Raw genomic sequence first — 17,488 nt, 5'->3', positions numbered from 1 at the left:
ACACACAAACACCTAATTAAACAACATAATAATCCATACAGGACAGATTACCAGTGTCCTCCTCTCACCCTTATATTTTTCTTTTTAAAGATTTTATTTATTTATTTGAGAGGGAAAGAGCACGAGTGGGGGTGGTGGGGGGGGAGAGGCAGAGGGAGAGGGACAAGCAGACTCCTCGCCAAGCAGGGAGTCCCACACGGGGCTGGATCCCAGGACCCCAAGATCATGACCCGAGCCGAAGGCAGATGCTTAACTGACTGAGCCACCCAGACGTCCCTCCTCTTACCCTTATAAATGAAACGTATCCTTCCATAAATTAGAATGATGCCTCAGACACGACAATTTCCAGGAATATATACTATACCTGCGTGAATCGGTCGCAGTCAACAATGCGGAAAGTTTTGCCATAAATTGTTATGTTTATTCCTCGATTTAGGTCTTTCCAATGGTAATGGTCTCCCTGGTCGTTCTTGGGTAGCCGCTGGCGTTTGATTAACTTGCCTTGAAGGATCCCAGAGTTTTCCACAACAGGCTCCACGACAGACATGCTGTCATCTTCCAGGTAGTAGTAAATGTTCACTTGGCGAATCCGATAATGTTCCTCAGTTGACATAGGAACATCTTCTTGGAAATAGGCATCAAATTTCAGCACCTATGACACACAAGGCAGGGAGAAATGGCATTGTATTAGTCTCTCATGCAAAAAACATCCAGTACCCTCCTCTAAAGAGAGCCGCTCCGGGAGAACTAAATACTCATCACTCCTATTTTCTAAATCGAAGGCTGCTAAACTACGGTCCGTGGGACCCATCTATCCCTGCCAGCTGAGTCTGTATCACCTCCAAGCTAAGAATGTTTTATTTACGTATTTAAATGGTTAAAAAAATCAAAAGGATAAAATCTCACAACACATGGAAATGATACAAAATTCAAATTTCAGTATCCATAAATAATTATGTAAATAATTAGCAGGTATTTGTCAGGGCTGCTTTCCCATTACAAGGGCAGGATTGAGTAGCTGTGATAGAGACCACGTGGGCTGCTACTATGGACTGAATTTTGTCTCTTCCCCCCCCGCAAAAAAAAATTTGTATGTAAAAGCCCTAACCCTTAATATGACTGTATTTGGAGACAGAGTCTTTAGGAAGTAATTAAGTTTAAGTGAGGTCCCAACAGTGGGGCCCTGATCCAATTGAATTGGTGACTTTGTAAGGAGAGGAAGACCTCTCTCTCAGCAAACCCACCCTGAGGAAAGGCCACGTGAGGAAATAGCAAAAAGGCAGCTATCTAAAGCCAGGAAGAGAGCCCTCACCAGAAACTGAAGCAGCAGGACCCTTGATCTTAGACTTCCAGCCTCCAGAACAGTGAGAAAATTAATTTCTATTATGTAAGACAGCACCAGTATATGGTATCTTGTTATGGCAGCTCAAGTAGACTAAGACACCTGCAAAGCCCCAAATATTTACTATTTGGCCCTTTACAGAAAACGTTTGCTGACCTTTGCTCTAGATACTCAAACTACACATAGACTACTTAGTAATGTGGTCCTTGATCAGATGGCTTAAAGACCTTAACTGTACTAGCTTCACTTCTGTGTCAAAAATCTCTCTTAGAATTTCTGCAAAGAGTCAAAAATTTGGGCAAGACTATAACCTTTGGTTTCAAAATGAAAACGAAGCCTCAAGTCCATTTCTTTAGAAGGAGAGTCCCCTGTAAATGCATATTAATGACATTTTCATCCTTAGAGAATTCATATGAATGAGACTCAAATCATCAATCCAGCACAGAATCTTTGGGCGGCATGTAAACCCACCCTCACTGTACTCAGAAACATACATGATAGATGGAGCAAACCCTAGGTCCTCTGGGGAGCATCAGAGGGAAGCCAAAATGGCACGTTCTGTTGCACGTTTAAAAAACATTTAAAAATACTAAAAGCTTGTGTTGACAAGCTTTGGGATTAATTTTAAAACTTTCTTTTATCCCATCTTTATTTTTAATATTTCCTCCCATGAAGAGAAAATATTAGAATGGTGTTGCAGGTAGACAAGAGTGTGAACCTAAACCTCCACTGGAACTAGAGGAACAAACCAAGAAGACCGTTTAGCGAAGACACAAATATGGCTTGATGAATGGGAAGATGCATAATTTTATACATGAGTGCTGTTGCTAAAAAGGTGTAGTGTCTACTGTGGAAAAACAAGATTAAAAACCAAAGAGATCAGGCAATTGCTTATGTGAAATAAGCATATAATGGAATAAAACCTTAAAACTCTTAATAAAAAGATGAAATGCATGAATGGAATAGAATGTTTAAAGGAGAAAGAAAATACAGTAAAAACCAAAGACAAAAGATCGTTTTCAAGTAACATTGTAGATCCACTACAAAGAACTGAAATGGAGACATGATCACTATAAGTGGGGGCATGATCACTAATTCATGCATGAAATGGTCTGTAATTTGAGCCACAGATATTTAAATACACAAAATGTGTGAGCCAGAAATAATCAGCTAATTGAACCTCCCTCATTTTACAAATGGAGACTCAGGGTGGTAGAGTGACTTGCCTGAGGCCAAACTCAGGGTTAGGGGCACAGCTGGGGCTGAAACTATCTGTAGACTCATAGAGAAACAAGGAAAATGTAGAGAAATACCCAACCATATATCTGATACTGTTTAGGTTCAGCTTCTGAATGGATATATGAATATGTTCCTATTGGATGAGTTCAATGAGATGGGGAAAGGGGGATGGTATGGATTCTGGCTGAGACATTTAAAAAATTTTTTAAACTAAGTGATTAATGAATGTAAATGGTATAATTCCACCATCAGGTTATTTTCTATTTTCCAGCCTCTATTTTCAATAGGTACTCAATTAGGGGCGCCTGGGTGGCTCAGTCGTTAAGTGTCTGCCTTCAGCTCAGGTCATGATCCCAGGGTCCTGGGATGGAGCCCTGTATCAAGCTCCCCGCTCCGCGGGAAGCCTGCTTCTCCCTCTCCCACTCCCCCTGCTTGTATTCCCTCTCTCGCTGTGTCTCTCTCTGTCAAATAAATAAATAAAATCTTAAAAAAAAAAAATAGGTACGCATTAAAGTTGACTAGCTAGATGAACACTATAGACATTTAACAAAAAGAATAAAATGAAAAGAAAGACAAAAAAAAAAGACAGAAAGAAAATAGGCTAGGAGTAAATTAGGAAAGCTAACTTGTAAAAACTGGTCAGTAGTTCTCAGACTCAGTTATACATAAAAATCATCTGGAAATTAAGATCGATGAGGGTTAGGGTGACATCTCAGTTTCGTAAAAGTCCCACTAGGGATTCTGTTGCATGGCCAGAGTTAGGACAACCTCACCTTAAAGAGGAGGCCCACTGACAAGGAGAATCAAGGATGATATGGAAATGTCAACAGATGGAACTAAAATAGCTCACATTACAAAAGCATAAGGGTAAATGAGACAGAAATGAAAATGTTACATATCCTTTGGTTATATTATGCCAAACCTGAAACATTCCCTGAAAAATGAAAACTTATGAAGACAGCCTGGAGAAAACTGACAAAAGATGGAGTTGTTGTCGTGATGCATTTCACAAAGACTAAGGGTTTGCCATCAGTACAGATAAGACTTCCAAAAAGTAGACAGCACAGAGCAGGTAAACGTGGAGCAATATGAATTCAAGAATTCAGAATTCACCCAACTTTTCTTTAACTGTATTTGGAAAATATTTCAGTGAAGTCTACAGGGAATTATTTTCTGTAATAAGCTTCCTGACTAAAGAAAGCCTCTTTCAATCCTGAGTTCAGCTGTCTATGACTAAAGGTTGAGGCATTTGAACAATTTTCTCCTCAGAGCCCTCTGGAAAACCTGTGGTTTGCTGTTGACTTTTCTGCTAACAGTTGGCTCTCAGAAATCTGAATTCAAGGGGTACCCGGAAATCCCAGATGATACCTTTTTGTCAAAAGCCACATGTGCAGGAATAAATTCTGCAGGTGGGGCCTGCTTAGGTTGGCCATAAGTTAAAATCGGTGCCTTGTTGGCCAACTCATCCAGCTCAGCCTGGGACAGCTGGTTGACCTGGAGCCGCTCCCCGCCTATACCAACTGTTGGACGTCGAACAACTGCATAGCCATTCCTGTAGCCCAGAGTCTGGCTTCTATGAAATGCTGTTTTCTGAAGAACAAAAGAAGTGTTTCATTAATAATATTTTATAAATATGTGTTAGGTAAAAGAGCTAACTTTCAAAAACATCATAACTTAAACCTGCACTTAAAAACATCACAAACCTTGTATCAAAATGCTTACCTGTATTAGAAGGTTCTTATATTTTAAGCTAAAATACCTGGTCAGGAACAGGGAGAAGAGCAGCAGTCTGAGCTTAAAATAAAACTTAAAGCCCTGCTCCAGAATACCCAATATAATTACCAGCTCACTTTTCATGAGAAACTAAAATATTATCTTATCTATACTCAATCTTTCACTTAATTCTTTCTGTGTTTTTAATCTTATCCAGTGTTCATAAACCATGGAACCTAGAAGATCTGACTCAGAAATGAATTTTTGCCTAAAATAAAAGGCCTTTCTTGTTATAATAATACTGATACATTCATACAACTCTTTGGAAAGCAAGTGAGTATTATACGTTTAAAGTCTTGAACTCAATAAATTCTACCCTAGATACTTTATTTTAAAAATATAATCCAAAATTATGAGAAAGAACAATATGCCTAAAGCTGACCATTGTAATGTTAATTACAATAGTAAAACATTGGAAACAATATAAAAGACAAACATATGAGTTAATGATGGAAAACTCACTTAACGGACTGTGATGCAGCCATTAAAATATTGGTTTTAAAGACCATGTGGCAATCTGCAAAAAATGTTTATGATTTAATAAGCCCAAAAAAGCAGTATATAAAATTATATGTATACCATAGGGCACCTGGGTGACTTAGTTGGTTAAGTGTCTGCCTTCGGCTCAGGTCATAATCTCAGGGTCCTGGGGTCGAGCCCCACATAGGGCTTCCCACTCAGCTGGGAGTCTGCTTCTCCCTCTCCCTCTGATCCTCCTCCCCACTTGTGCTCTCTGTCTCAAATAAACAAAATCTTAAAAAAAAAATTAAAAAAAATAAAATTATATGTGTACTATAATTAGAAGCATGCAAACACGTGCACAAAAAGAAAGTGGATTTGGATAATGTTCTCTGTATTCTTTCTGAATTAAGTTGATTTTTTTTTTATAATGAACATATTTTTTTTTCGGAAATTGAAAAAAAACAAAAGATTAAATAAAAAAAGAAAAAAGTGGGAAGGAAATATTTTTGAAGGCAGAGGAGAGACCAAAATGGTAACATAGGACACCCAGCCTCCCTACCCTTCCACAAAGATCAACAATTAGTTATCCATGGACAAAAACAGCTCTGGAAGAGCTTTGGAGTCCAGTCAGGAGGTTTTAGGAACACAGTGGAACAAAAAACCTGAGAATAACTACAGAAGGAGAAGGAAAACGTCATTTTACTTCATCATCTCATCCCCCAAGCCAGCACTGCTCAGTGTCAAGAGGGAACTTCCTGGCCAGAAAGAGATCCCCTGGCCAGGAAGGAAGAGCAACCAGCTTCTCCAGTCTTTTGGGGCAGTCCACAAAGGTCCCACTTCAGTTTCCTCCCACCCAGACCAGCAGAGCTGAAGTGTATAAGGCCAGCTAGGAACATGGATGCAAAGCAGGGGCTACTGGCAGCAGCCCCTCAGTCGGAGTGACTGTGGTGTGTAGACACCTGCTCTGCAGACAAACCCGGCAGATCTTACCACTGAGCCAAAGCCAAGGGCCAGGATGGCTACGGCCACTGGGTACCCCCTGCAGATTTCATCAGTGTTCATCCCACAGGCATTCATGATGCCAAGCATCAGAGCCCCTTGCCCAGCCTCCCCTCCCCACATCCTCGCCAGAGCCTGGGAACCACGCCGGCAGCCAGCTTGGGCCTCTGCAGCTGCTGGAGTGCAAGAGGCCAGCACAGACACCCTCTGGCTGACCCCTCCCCCGTTCATGCACTTGGAACTAGCCCCTCCAGCTGTGCATCTGCACACGGCCCAACCCTCATCACAGGCCTCCACTGCAGTGTGCATGCTGGGGGGAGAGTGTGCAGCCACAGGAGGACACACCAACAACCAGGGCCTCGTGCAGCTGCCAGTGAGCCCATAGTTGGCCCTGGCCCTTGCCTTCTCTGCTTCCCACCACCATTTGTGTGTCTGCAAACGGCCCCTGCCACTACACAGGCACCCACAGTTGGCACCCGACAGCCAATTATGTGTCCCAGCTCCAGTCACCACTGCTGTTTGCCCTGCTCCCTAGCTGCTGGACCTGGAGGTCGCTAAAGACCCCCAAAGCCCTTGCAGCCACTATGGACCCCCTGTAGCACCTGTCAAGGACTACACAGTTGTCAGTGCCATAGACCCCAGTGGCCTGGGCCAAAGAGACATCATGTCCCCTAAACCTAAACCCAGTGCCGCCACAAAGCCCTGCACTTGGTGCCCTACACCACTAGGCCCAGGATCACAGCAAGCTGCAGCATACCTCCACCCACAGGTGAAAGTCATCCCTTACCAAAATCAGTCCATAAAGTCTGGAAGAGGTAGCTGCTTCTTGATGTGAAGATACCTAGGCAAGATACAGGGATCATGAAGAATCAGGGAAACATGATTCCACCACCTATAGTAACTGGCCCCAAAGAAATGGGGAACCAGGAATTGCCTAATGAAAAAAATTCAGAATTGTCCTAAAGATGGTCAGAGACCTACAAAAGAACAGAGATGGGCAATTTAATGATATCAGGAAAACAACAAAGGAACAAAGTGAGAAGTTCAACAAAGACATAGAAAACATAAAAAAGAACCAAACAAATTTTGGAGCTGAAGAACACAATGACTGAACTGAAGAATTCAACTATAGCTTCAAAAGAAGATCTGAACAAGCAGAAGAAAGAATCTGTAAGCTTGAAGACAAATAACTTGAAGTTAACCCACAGAGGAGCAAAAAGAAAAAAGAATGAAAAGGAATGAAGAAAGCCCATGGAACTTATGGGATACCAACAAGAAAAATCATGTATGTATCACTGGATCCTTCTCTAGAAGGAGAATACAGAAAGGGGTAGAAAGCTTTTTATTTAAAGAAATAATGGCTGAGAATTACTCAAACCTGGGGAGAGATTTGGACATTCAAGTTTATGAAGCTATTGGTACTCAAAACTTCAATCTAAAATAATCTTCTCCAAGACACATAATAATAAAATCAAAGACAAAGAGAGAATTTTAAGAGCAGTGAAAGAAAAAACCTCTCTCATACAAGGGAACTTCCATAAACGATCAGCAGATTTTTCAGCAGAGATCTTGCAGGCCAGTGTTAAAAGAAAGAAACTGCCAACACAGGATACTTTATCCAAAAAAAATGTGCTTCAGAAAGGAAGGCAAGATAAAGACCTTCCCTAATAAACAAAGATGAGAAGATTTATTACCACTAAACCTGCCTTATGAGGAATGCTGAAAGAAGTTCAAAGCTGAAACAAAAAGGCGTTAATTAGTAACATGAAAATATACAACACATGGATAAAGTGAGCATATAGTCGGATTTAGAATACCCTAATACTGTAACATGGTGATGTGGTCACTTCTTAATTCTAGTACAAAGATTAAAGGACAAAAGTACTGAAAACCTCTGTAGCTCCAACAATTTGTTAGTGGACACAAAATATAAAAAGATATAAATGGTGACATCAAAAAACCTAAAGCGAGGAGGGTAAATAAGGATAGGGTGTTTATATGTGATCAAAGTTGAGCTGCTATCAGTGTAAAATAGACTCCTACATATATGTTTCATGTGAGTTTCATGGTAACCACAAAGCAAAAGCCTACAGCAGCTTCACAAAAAATAAAGATAAAAAAATCAAAGATACTACTATGACCACTCATCAATCCACAAAGGAAGACAAGACAGGAACGAGGGAACTACAAAACAGCCAGAAAACATTAAATGGCATTAGTAAGTCCTTACCTATCAATAGTTACTCTAAACATAAATGAACTGAATTTTCTAATCAAAAGACAAAAAGCTGGATGATTTAAAAAAAAATAAAAACCCACAAGATCAACTATATGCTGCCTATGCTATAAGAGACTTGCTGTGGCTTGAAGCACATACATAAGCTGAAAGTGAAGGAATGGAAAAAGATAATCCATGCAAGTGGGAACCAAAAGAGAGCATGGGTAACTATACTTACAACAAACAAAAGAGACTTTAAGCCAAAAATGGTAACAAGAAACACAGATGGTCATTATATAACAGTAAAGGGATCAATTAATCAAGAAGATATAACAACCACCTGAAACTAATATAACACTGTATGTTAATTATGCTGGAATCAAAATAAAACAGAGGGGAAAAAAGATATGATCATAAATATACATGCACCCCACATGAAAGCAGATACTAACAGATCTGAAGGGAGAAATAGACAACAAGACAATAATAGTAAGGGATTTCAATAGATGACTAAATCAGATAGGAAATGAACAAGGAAAGGTTGGATTTGAACCATACTTTAGACCAAACAGACCTAACAGACATAAAAAGAAAAATCCATCTAACAACAGCAAAATACACATTCTTCTAAAGTATATCAACATTCTCCAGGATAGGTTATATGATAGGTGACAAAACAAGTCTTAGCAGATTGAAATCATACCTAGTATGCTTTTGCACCACAATGATATGAAACCAGAAATCAGTAACAGGAAGAAAACTGAAAAACTCCCAAATATGTGGAAATTAAGCAACACACCCTTGTACAACCAGTGGGTCAAAGAAGAAATCAAAAAGGAAATCAAAAAGTATCTTAAAACAAATGAAAATAGAAGCACAACATATGTAAACCTTTGGGAACCTGCAAAAGGAGTTTAATAGGGTTTTTTTGGTTTTGTTTTAGACAGCAAGAGAGAGAGAGCAGTGGGGGTAGGGATGGGGGTGCTGAGGGAGAGAGAGAATCCCAAGCAGGCTCCCCGCCCAGGGCAGCACCCAACACGGAGCTCCATCCCACAACCCTGAGATTATGACCTGAACCAAAACCAAAAGTCAGATACCCAACCAACTGAGCCACCCAGGTGCCCCAATAGAGGATTTTATAGTGATAAATGCATGCATTAAGAAACAAGAAAGATCTCCCTGATATCAACACCAGATAAGGATACTATAAAAAAAAGAAAGTTACAGAGCAACATCCTTGATGAATATAGATGCAAAAATTACCAAAAAATATTAGCGAACCAAATTCAACAGCTCATTAAAAGGATCATACATCATGACCAAGTGGGATTTACTCCTGAGATGTAAGGATGGCTCAACATACACACGTGAGTACTTGTTATGCAACACATTAAGAGAATGAAAGATAAAAATCATATGATCATCTCAAGAGATGAAGAAAAAGACAAAACATCCATTCATAATAAAAATTTGACAAACTGAGTATAGAAGGAACATACCTTAACATAGTAAAGGCCATATGTGACAAGACCATAGCTAACATCAAACTCGATGGTGAAGGGTTGAAAACTTTTCCTCTAAGATCAGGAACAAGACAAGGGTGTCCACTCTTACCATTCCTATTCACCATAGAACTAGAAGTCTTGGCCAGAGCAATCAGGCAACAAAAAGAATTAAGAGGCATCCAAATAGGAAAGGAAGAAGTAAAACCCTCTTTGTATGCAGATGACATGATCTTACATTCAGAAAACCCTAAAGACTCCACCAAAAAACTGTTAGAACCAATGAATTCAGTAAAGTTGCAGGATACAAAATCAACGTACAGAGAAAAATTGTGTTTCTATATACTAACAATGAACTATCTGAAATTGAAATTAAGAAAACAATTCTGTTTATAATTCTATACAATTCTGTATAGCAAAAAAACAATAAAATACTTAGGAATAAATTTCAGTACATGAAAAACCTATACACTGAAAACTATAAGACACTGATGAAAGAAATTAAAGAAGGCACAACCAAATGGAAAGATATCTTGTGTTCTTGGATTGGAAGAATTAATACCGCTTAAATGTTCACACTATCCAAAGTGATCTACAAATTCAGTGCAATCCTTATCAAAATTCCAATGGCATGTTTCACAGAAATAGAAAAAACAATCCTAAAATTTGCATGGAACCACAAAAACCCCCAATAGCCAAAGCAGTCTTGAGAAAGAAGAACAAAGCTGGAGGCGTCACACTTCCTGATTTCAAACTATCATTACAAAGCTACCGTAATCAAAACTACATGGTACTGGCATAAAAAGAGACACATAAGCCAATGGAACAGAATAGAGCCCAGAAATAAGCTCATGCATATATGGTCAACTGTCTTTGACAGGGTGCCAAGAATACACAATGGGGAAAGGACAGTCTCTTCAATAAATGGTGCTGGAAAAACTGGGTATCCAGGCAAAAGAAAGAAACTGGATCCCTATTTTATAGAACTCACAAAAATTAACTCAAAATGATTGAAGACTTAAACATAAGACCTGTAACTGTAAAACTCCTTGAAGAAAAAAAGGGAAAAAGCTCCCTGACATTGGTTTTGATATAATACCAAAAGCACAGTCAGCGGAAGTAAAAATAAACAAGTGGAACTGCATAAAATTAAAAAGCTTCTGTACAGCAAAGGAAATAATCAACAAAATGACAAGGCAACCTAGGGAACGGGAGAAAATATTTACAAACTGTCTTAGTCTGTTCAGGCTAGTCTAACAAAATACCAGAGACTGGGTAGCCTCCCCGCCCCTCTTAGTCATTATGGTTCACCTTCTGAATGCTTTGAGTGTTATACACACCTAGTTCTTCAGTGCTGAGTAAAGATAGTGACCAAATAGGCAAATAGGTTGACACTTGGACCGTGTATTTAAAATAGAAAATATGTCCAGGGCACAGTTCTTCTTATATGAAGTACAGCAATGTATATTCTCAGAGCCTGGGACCTACAGTCTGCACATTTGTAATCCCCCAAATCGACTCAACCCTGCCTTGTGGGTAACCCACACTCACCAACACCAAATGCTTAGGCTGCTCCTGCACGGGACAGGAATGTGCCTACATTTTCTAACTTACATAGAATGAAAAAGCCCACTGAAGGAAAAGCTCTATGATGCTGTGTCTTAATGCAGGGATAATTATGAAGAAGAGGCTCAGAATCCACACTCCCTCACCAAAATTTCAATTTCAGTTCATTCTCCCAAAGAAAATAAATGGACTATGTATTTTATCTTACCTTTATATACATGGAAAGGAGCTTACAGCTTAAATTATTAAGCTATACAAATACAACTTATTATTGTCTCATCTATGATAGTTTACTAAATAATTCTGTCAAGGGCTAAGCTATGTCAGGAGGAAAAAAAAACAAGCTTTTTTTTTTCTACAGAATACAACTAAAAACAATTAAAGTGGGGAAGGAGCAAAATCATCTAATCAGGAATCTTTCATTAAAATGTTAGAAAAGAATAGGACCGGGGGAAGAAAAAAAAACAGCTAATCAATTGTGGTTGAAAGGACTGGAATGGAATTATCTCCTACAAAGCAGGGAGGGATGGTTTGGGAGGAAGATAGGCAAGTGTTGAAAGTCTAACTTTTGGAGAAACAGCAATTGAGAAAGAAGATAAAACAGGACTGGGGAGAAGGTGGGACTACGCTGTAGACAAGTCAGAAGTGCTGAACGGAAAAGGGATGGGGCTAGGTAGAAGCATAAATGAGGAGGGCGGAGACTGCGTAAAAGAACCTGGTGGAAAGAGGAGAATGAGTATAAATGATTTATATAAGACAGGAGACGGAGCTGGGAGGGGGTAAGACTAGTGGGTCCAGAATAAGGAAGAGGAAGGAGGCGAGAGGGAATGATAGGCCTGGGGAGATGGGCAGGATGGGGCTGTGGGAAGGAGGACGAAGATGTAGGGAGGCTGATTGGGAGAAGGGGCTAGGCTGGGGGACTGAGGGCGGTTAAGAAGGGAGCTGGGCAGAAAGGGGTACGGTGTGGGAGAATGAGCTAGGAGAGGACCTAGCCAGAGCTTGGGAGGAAAGTGGGGGAAAACAAAGATCTAGAGGGAGGAGAGGCAGGGGCTAAAGGAGCAGGGCAGGAGGAAGAATGCAGCTAGGACGACGAGAACGAAGGAGGCCAACAGACTGCCAGGATGGAGTGAAAAAACTAGAGAGGATGGAGCGGAGGGCAAAGGCTGGGAGAGAGAGGGTGAGGCTGGAGGGGAGGACGCAGGAATTGTGGTGGCGGACAGAGAAAAGGTGAGGACAGAGGACGGGGTCTGAAGGGAGAGGGCAATCTTGGGTGGAGGAGGCAGGTGCACCAAGGGGCGAGCCCTCCGAGGCCGCCCGGGGGTGGGGCCGAGAAGTCCTCACCGTGAAGTCCTTAAAGGACGTGCCCGGGAGAAAGGGCAGGCCATGCACAGGGTTGGACACCATCGCCGCCGCTTTCGGCGCCGCCACCTGGGTCGGGTGTTGGCCTCCCGGGTTGCCCGGGCGACAAGCCGCGTACGCCGGCCTCGCGGAGCTCCATGGTAATGCCAAACATCCGGAGCGCCGCGCGCGGGGTCGGGGCCTGAGGCGCGGGCGCGACGGGTCTGCGCGTGCGCCGCCCGCGGGCCCAGCATTCTGACTGAGGTGGGAGCTGGTGGGCGTGGTGGGAGGAGGTGACTGCGAGGAGGCTCCCCTCGTCGCCTTGAGGTGCAGGGGTGGGGGCCAGCCTTTAGAGGGGTTACAGTGGAGGGGAAGGTGCTTCCTTCCGTCCACCCAGTCCTCACCGCTCCCCGCCCGCGCCGTGAGCTCGGGCCCCGCCTTCTCCCAGCCCTGGGAAAAGGGCTCTTGTCCCGGTTCACACTAAAGTGTAAACGGTTGGTTCCGGCTGAAAGTGGCACCTCGTGCCCGTGCTTGTTGGGGGCAGGGGCTGCGGATTACTCATGGTTGTATCTCTTGCTCAAGGATGTTCAGTGAACTAATGCAACCGTCTCGTCCCTGATCTTCCCATTGCTGCATTATCATTTTCCATCTTCGCCTCTCCTTATTCTACGGGTCAACACCTGCCGCTCTGCAGCCTCTCAATTCTTGAAGGCCTGGGCCTTGCCTATTCACCCCAGGACACTCAGTATTCGTTGACTGTAGAGCTATAGGGTGCTTATCTCAATTCTCTTGATCTCTATACCTATCTGCCGCTGCAGTGCAAAGATACGACCCACAGGGGGAAATGCATCTCCTTCGAAGAGAAAACTAAGTCATAAAGACGCAAACAAGTGGGGTGAAATAGTGTCAGGATCGTAGGTATTCTCGCCTTTGGTGATTTTTATAAAACTTGTTTAAATTATTATGCCTTTAAAGAAATATAATCTCGTTCATGAAGCATCTTCAGGAAAGAAAGAAAAAACCTATCCATCAGCACTGAGGAGTTTAAAAATAAAAACAAAAAACAAAACCCTGGTGCCCAGACATGGGATTCATTAGGTCTGAAATAGAGTTCAGGAATCTGATTTTTATAACAGCTGTTCCTGATAATGAGCCAGTTTAGGAACATGATAGAGTAGCAAGCCTGCCACAGGAAGCATAGCTCCACGTCATGGGTAGTTTAGTGCTAATGCAGACAGCAGCTTTAGTTTTATTGTTGCTTGTCAGAGCAAATCCCCCTATTGGGCTTCACTAATGGGCATGAAGCTCAGGGGGTGAAGGACATGAATCCACTGATGGCACCTGAAGCAGTTATGTGGCTGTCTACCACATCCTGCCCAGTTTATTTTCCGCTAACCTCTCCTCTCTCCTTACTACTTCTGTTTTCCTGTTTTTGTCCCCTCCCCCCCCCTTTTTTTAAAGATTTTATTTATTTATTTGACAGAGAGAGACACAGCGAGAGAGGGAATACAAGCAGGGGAATGGGAGAGGGAGAAGCAGGCTTCCCGCGGAGCAGGGAGCCCGATGCGGGGCTCGATCCCAGGACCCTGGGATCATGACCTGAGCCGAAGGCAGACGCTTAACGACTGAGCCACCCAGGCGCCCCCCTCCCCTTTTTTTACCTTTAAATTTTTAAAAATTTTCGATTAGTCTATTACTTTAATGCAGGCATTTAATGCTTTAAAAATCGATGAATTACCATTGTTGAATTTACTGAAAACTTTAAAAGCATCTGTCCATTGCATTATATCTTAGCCACTGACCTAGGATACAAGCCAGCTACTGGAAGAATACTTCAAAATGGTAAGTTCAACCTTTAAAGAGGTTGAAGATGCCTCTCTCACTTCTCTCCACCTCATTGATGCTGAGTATCCAGAAACGCTGGTAGCTATAATCCTTGCTGACTCTTGATAATAACCTTTAACTCTTACCAGTTATACGATCCTGCCCTCCCCCCTATCTTAATAAAAGTAAATCCATGGCATTAGGATACACTTGAAAGAGCCCTTCTGGACTAACTGCATGGTTGCACTTGGGTCTATATTCCCTAGTTTGGGTAGGGAAGGAGTCCATGGGGGCTGGAAAGGGTAAGTCATGCCTAAGCCTATTGTCCATTGTGTCATCTGTTTCTATTTGAGGAGTGGCCTCTGCTCAAATGCCTTTCTGTTCCAGAAGAACACAATAGTTAAATGGCTAACCAAGTGTGTTTTAATACTTTCAGACCCTAGAAGTGCATGGTGAGGAAAACTTTTCTTGGTCTATATTCTCCTAAAAATGCCATCACCCCTGAGGAGAGGAAGCTGGTCCGTGTTGCATCAATGCTAAAAAGCACAGGGACAAGTGTGTAAAGAAGGGTGGGGGGGATAAAAAAAAAAAAAAAGGTAGGGCTTCGGAAAACTGCTTGAACCCTGAAGTTTGGTATGATTAGGAGTTTATATCACAGGGCGCCTGGGTGGCTCAGTTGGTTAAGCTGCTGCCTTTGGCTCAGGTCATGATCCCAGGATCCTGGGATCAAGCCCCTCATGGGGCTCCCTGCTCAGCGGGAAGCCTGCTTCTCCCTCTCCCTCTCCCCCCACCGCCTGGCTTGTGCTCTCTCTCTTGTTCACTCTCTCAAATAAGTAAATGAAATCTTTTTTTAAAGAGTTTATATCCCGTTTCTCCCAAACATGACTACTCAGCATGGAGCAGGCTTCAGTCTGCACTCACCATTTTCCACTTGGTGCAATATACAGGAGAGAGCAGGAAACTGACCATCCCTGACAGCTCAAGTAAAAAGTGCCACGGTCTGAAGGCTGTGCATAAAGCCTGGACTCAGAAGACCACAGAAATATCACATGACTTTAGCAGGTGTTTCACAACGTGGGGAAAGGAAAATATGGAAAGAGCAGTCTGCCAGCAGACCAAACCCGAAAGAGGGCCTCATGCTGGTTGATGACTCCCAGGAACTGATGGGAGATAGCAGACTGGCAGAGGTTAAAATAAAGCAGTTGCCTAAATTAGGCATCTCCTTTTTCAGGATTTTGCCCAGAGCGCTGGCTTTATCCAGAATTTGTTTGCAATCCTGTGATATTATTCTTCAGTACCTAAAGTCACAGGACATATATCAAGCAGGCGTGTGTGTGTGTGTGTGTGTGTGTGTGTGTGTCTCATAGATATTTATGCAATGATTTTGGGTGCTCTACTTCCCTCTGCTGGATAAAAACGGTACAGCATGGTTTCTGAAAAACTCAATTCTACACCTGTAAGTTTGAAGTGCTGGGGGTGTGGCTAGTGTGTGACCATCGTGGTTAAGACCTTGCAGGGGAGTGTCCCTCAGTCAGAGTGCTATCCAGCATTCCTTTCCACTGCTCACTCCTTAATTTCTGGAATCTTTTATCCAAGAGTGCCCAGTCAAGCCACCTCGATCTTTGCAAAGTATGGTAGAAGGAGAAACATCATCAGGGATTTCCAAGTAGTTATAGGGGCACTTTAGGTCCTAGATTTAGGACCCACAGAAAATCTTCATTTGACACAAACTCATGCAATTTGGGTTTAGTTTTGGCCTTTCAGTGGTTTCCTGCCAGGGGTTCCGAAAAACTTGTGTTTCTGCTGCTTTTTTCTTCCTTAAGTCAGACACATTCTATGACTTTAGTTGATTCAGATGGCATTCCCTTCTCTCTGAAAAAGCCTATCACACATCACCTCACAGAATCAGAGATTTCACAGGCTATAAGCATCATAAAGATAGGTTCTTTGTTTTGCTCACTGCCATTTTCCCGGATCCCAACACAGTGCTGACACCTCATAAATACTCAATAAGCAGTTCTACAATGATTGACCAACTAAGTGAGTGAATGACTTTTGAGTCACTGGAATGACCCAGTATTTTTAACTGCCAGTCTCCATTAGGAGGCGGTAAAATCAACTTAATGGATTGTGACAACAGTCAGAATTTTTCATTAAAAAAGGGAAGAAATAGGATATAAATTATCAGGATGTATCCCATATTATGTGGGTAAGAATAATTTACTGAAAAAGTTTTCAAAAAATGTACATACACATTCATATTCCGGGTATTTTTTTCATGGTCACAATCAAAAAACTTGGAAATCGATCGACACTATCCAGCCCACTCATTTTACTGATGAGAAATCCCCAGCCCAAAAGAGATTAAGAAACCATCAGCTAATGACTGGTTCCCAGCTGAATATTTCTTACACTCCACCTCATCTTCTCTCAGATGGAAAAGATACTCCTCCTTCGGCATGTGAGGGATCATTGACCTTGCAATCCTGCTTGTCAGTCATCTCTGATCTAAGAAGGCTTTTAACAGTATGGACAAAGAGAAATATAAGAGTGATGTGGCAGTAATATCCACTATAGTTGTGGATTCCAAATGTGGACAGGCAGGTGGAGTCCATTAATTCAGGTAAATGGTAACCTTGAAACAATGGGGAAATGCCTTTGATACCCCCTCTCCCATTGCACACCTCAAACAGTCTTCCTTTTCTCCTTTTATATATGCAGCATGGAACAGAAAATGAAACACCAGGTTGGGGTCTTAAGAACCATAGTCGTGTCCTCACTGTGTTATGAATATTTGTGTGAGCTCAAACAACTTACCTACCTGCGATTCTGTTTTTTTCATCTCTAAAATGAGAAGCCTGAACCAGAATTAATGATCACTAATTGTTTGGGGGTCATAGGGTCATCTTGAAAACCAAGTGAAAGCTATGGATGAAAAATATGCAGAACCTTAGGAAAATAAAACATGTATTAATTTGTTATGAGTAGAGAGAAATCCTTCCCGAGGACAGAGAGCTCCCATTCTTGGAGATACCTCCGAGAGCCCATGGAAAGGGTGGACACTTCTGTATAGAACCCACAGCACCCTGCTCTGCATAAAGTGATAGAAATAATAATAATTATGACAATGATTGCCACTAGTACTTATTGAATGCGAACTTTGTGCTGAGGTATTTTTACCACAGTAAAATTAGATTCCAAAATGACTTGTTCTTGCTGGAAAAA

General features: G+C 41.9%; 1 protein-coding gene across 4 annotated transcripts in view; it reads right to left on the bottom strand.

Annotated features, from left to right (window-relative positions):
- The window catches only part of EFHC1 (EF-hand domain containing 1), a 65,113-nt gene extending 52,500 nt beyond the window's left edge, over nucleotides 1–12,613 (bottom strand). For 3 of the 4 annotated variants that reach the window (XM_031019689.2, XM_031019690.2, XM_031019688.2), the window contains exons 1-3: nucleotides 12,443–12,612; nucleotides 3,950–4,171; nucleotides 365–652 (exon numbers count right to left, since the gene is read on the bottom strand). In XM_031019689.2, the coding sequence (XP_030875549.2) occupies nucleotides 365–652; nucleotides 3,950–4,171; nucleotides 12,443–12,505 (573 nt within the window). In that variant the 5' untranslated portion in view covers nucleotides 12,506–12,612. Of the gene's footprint in view, nucleotides 1–364; nucleotides 653–3,949; nucleotides 4,172–12,442 lie in introns of all 4 variants that reach the window. The other variant, XM_081828416.1, reaches the window with a different exon arrangement.
- Between the last annotated feature and the right edge of the window lie 4,875 nt (nucleotides 12,614–17,488).

Source organism: Leptonychotes weddellii, chromosome 8 (genome assembly GCF_054177405.1).
Source record: "Leptonychotes weddellii isolate Sample4059 chromosome 8, ASM5417740v2, whole genome shotgun sequence".
Taxonomy (NCBI): Eukaryota; Metazoa; Chordata; class Mammalia; order Carnivora; family Phocidae; genus Leptonychotes; species Leptonychotes weddellii.
Note: the sequence above shows the minus strand (reverse complement) of the source record. Positions and strands in the feature narration are given on the sequence as shown.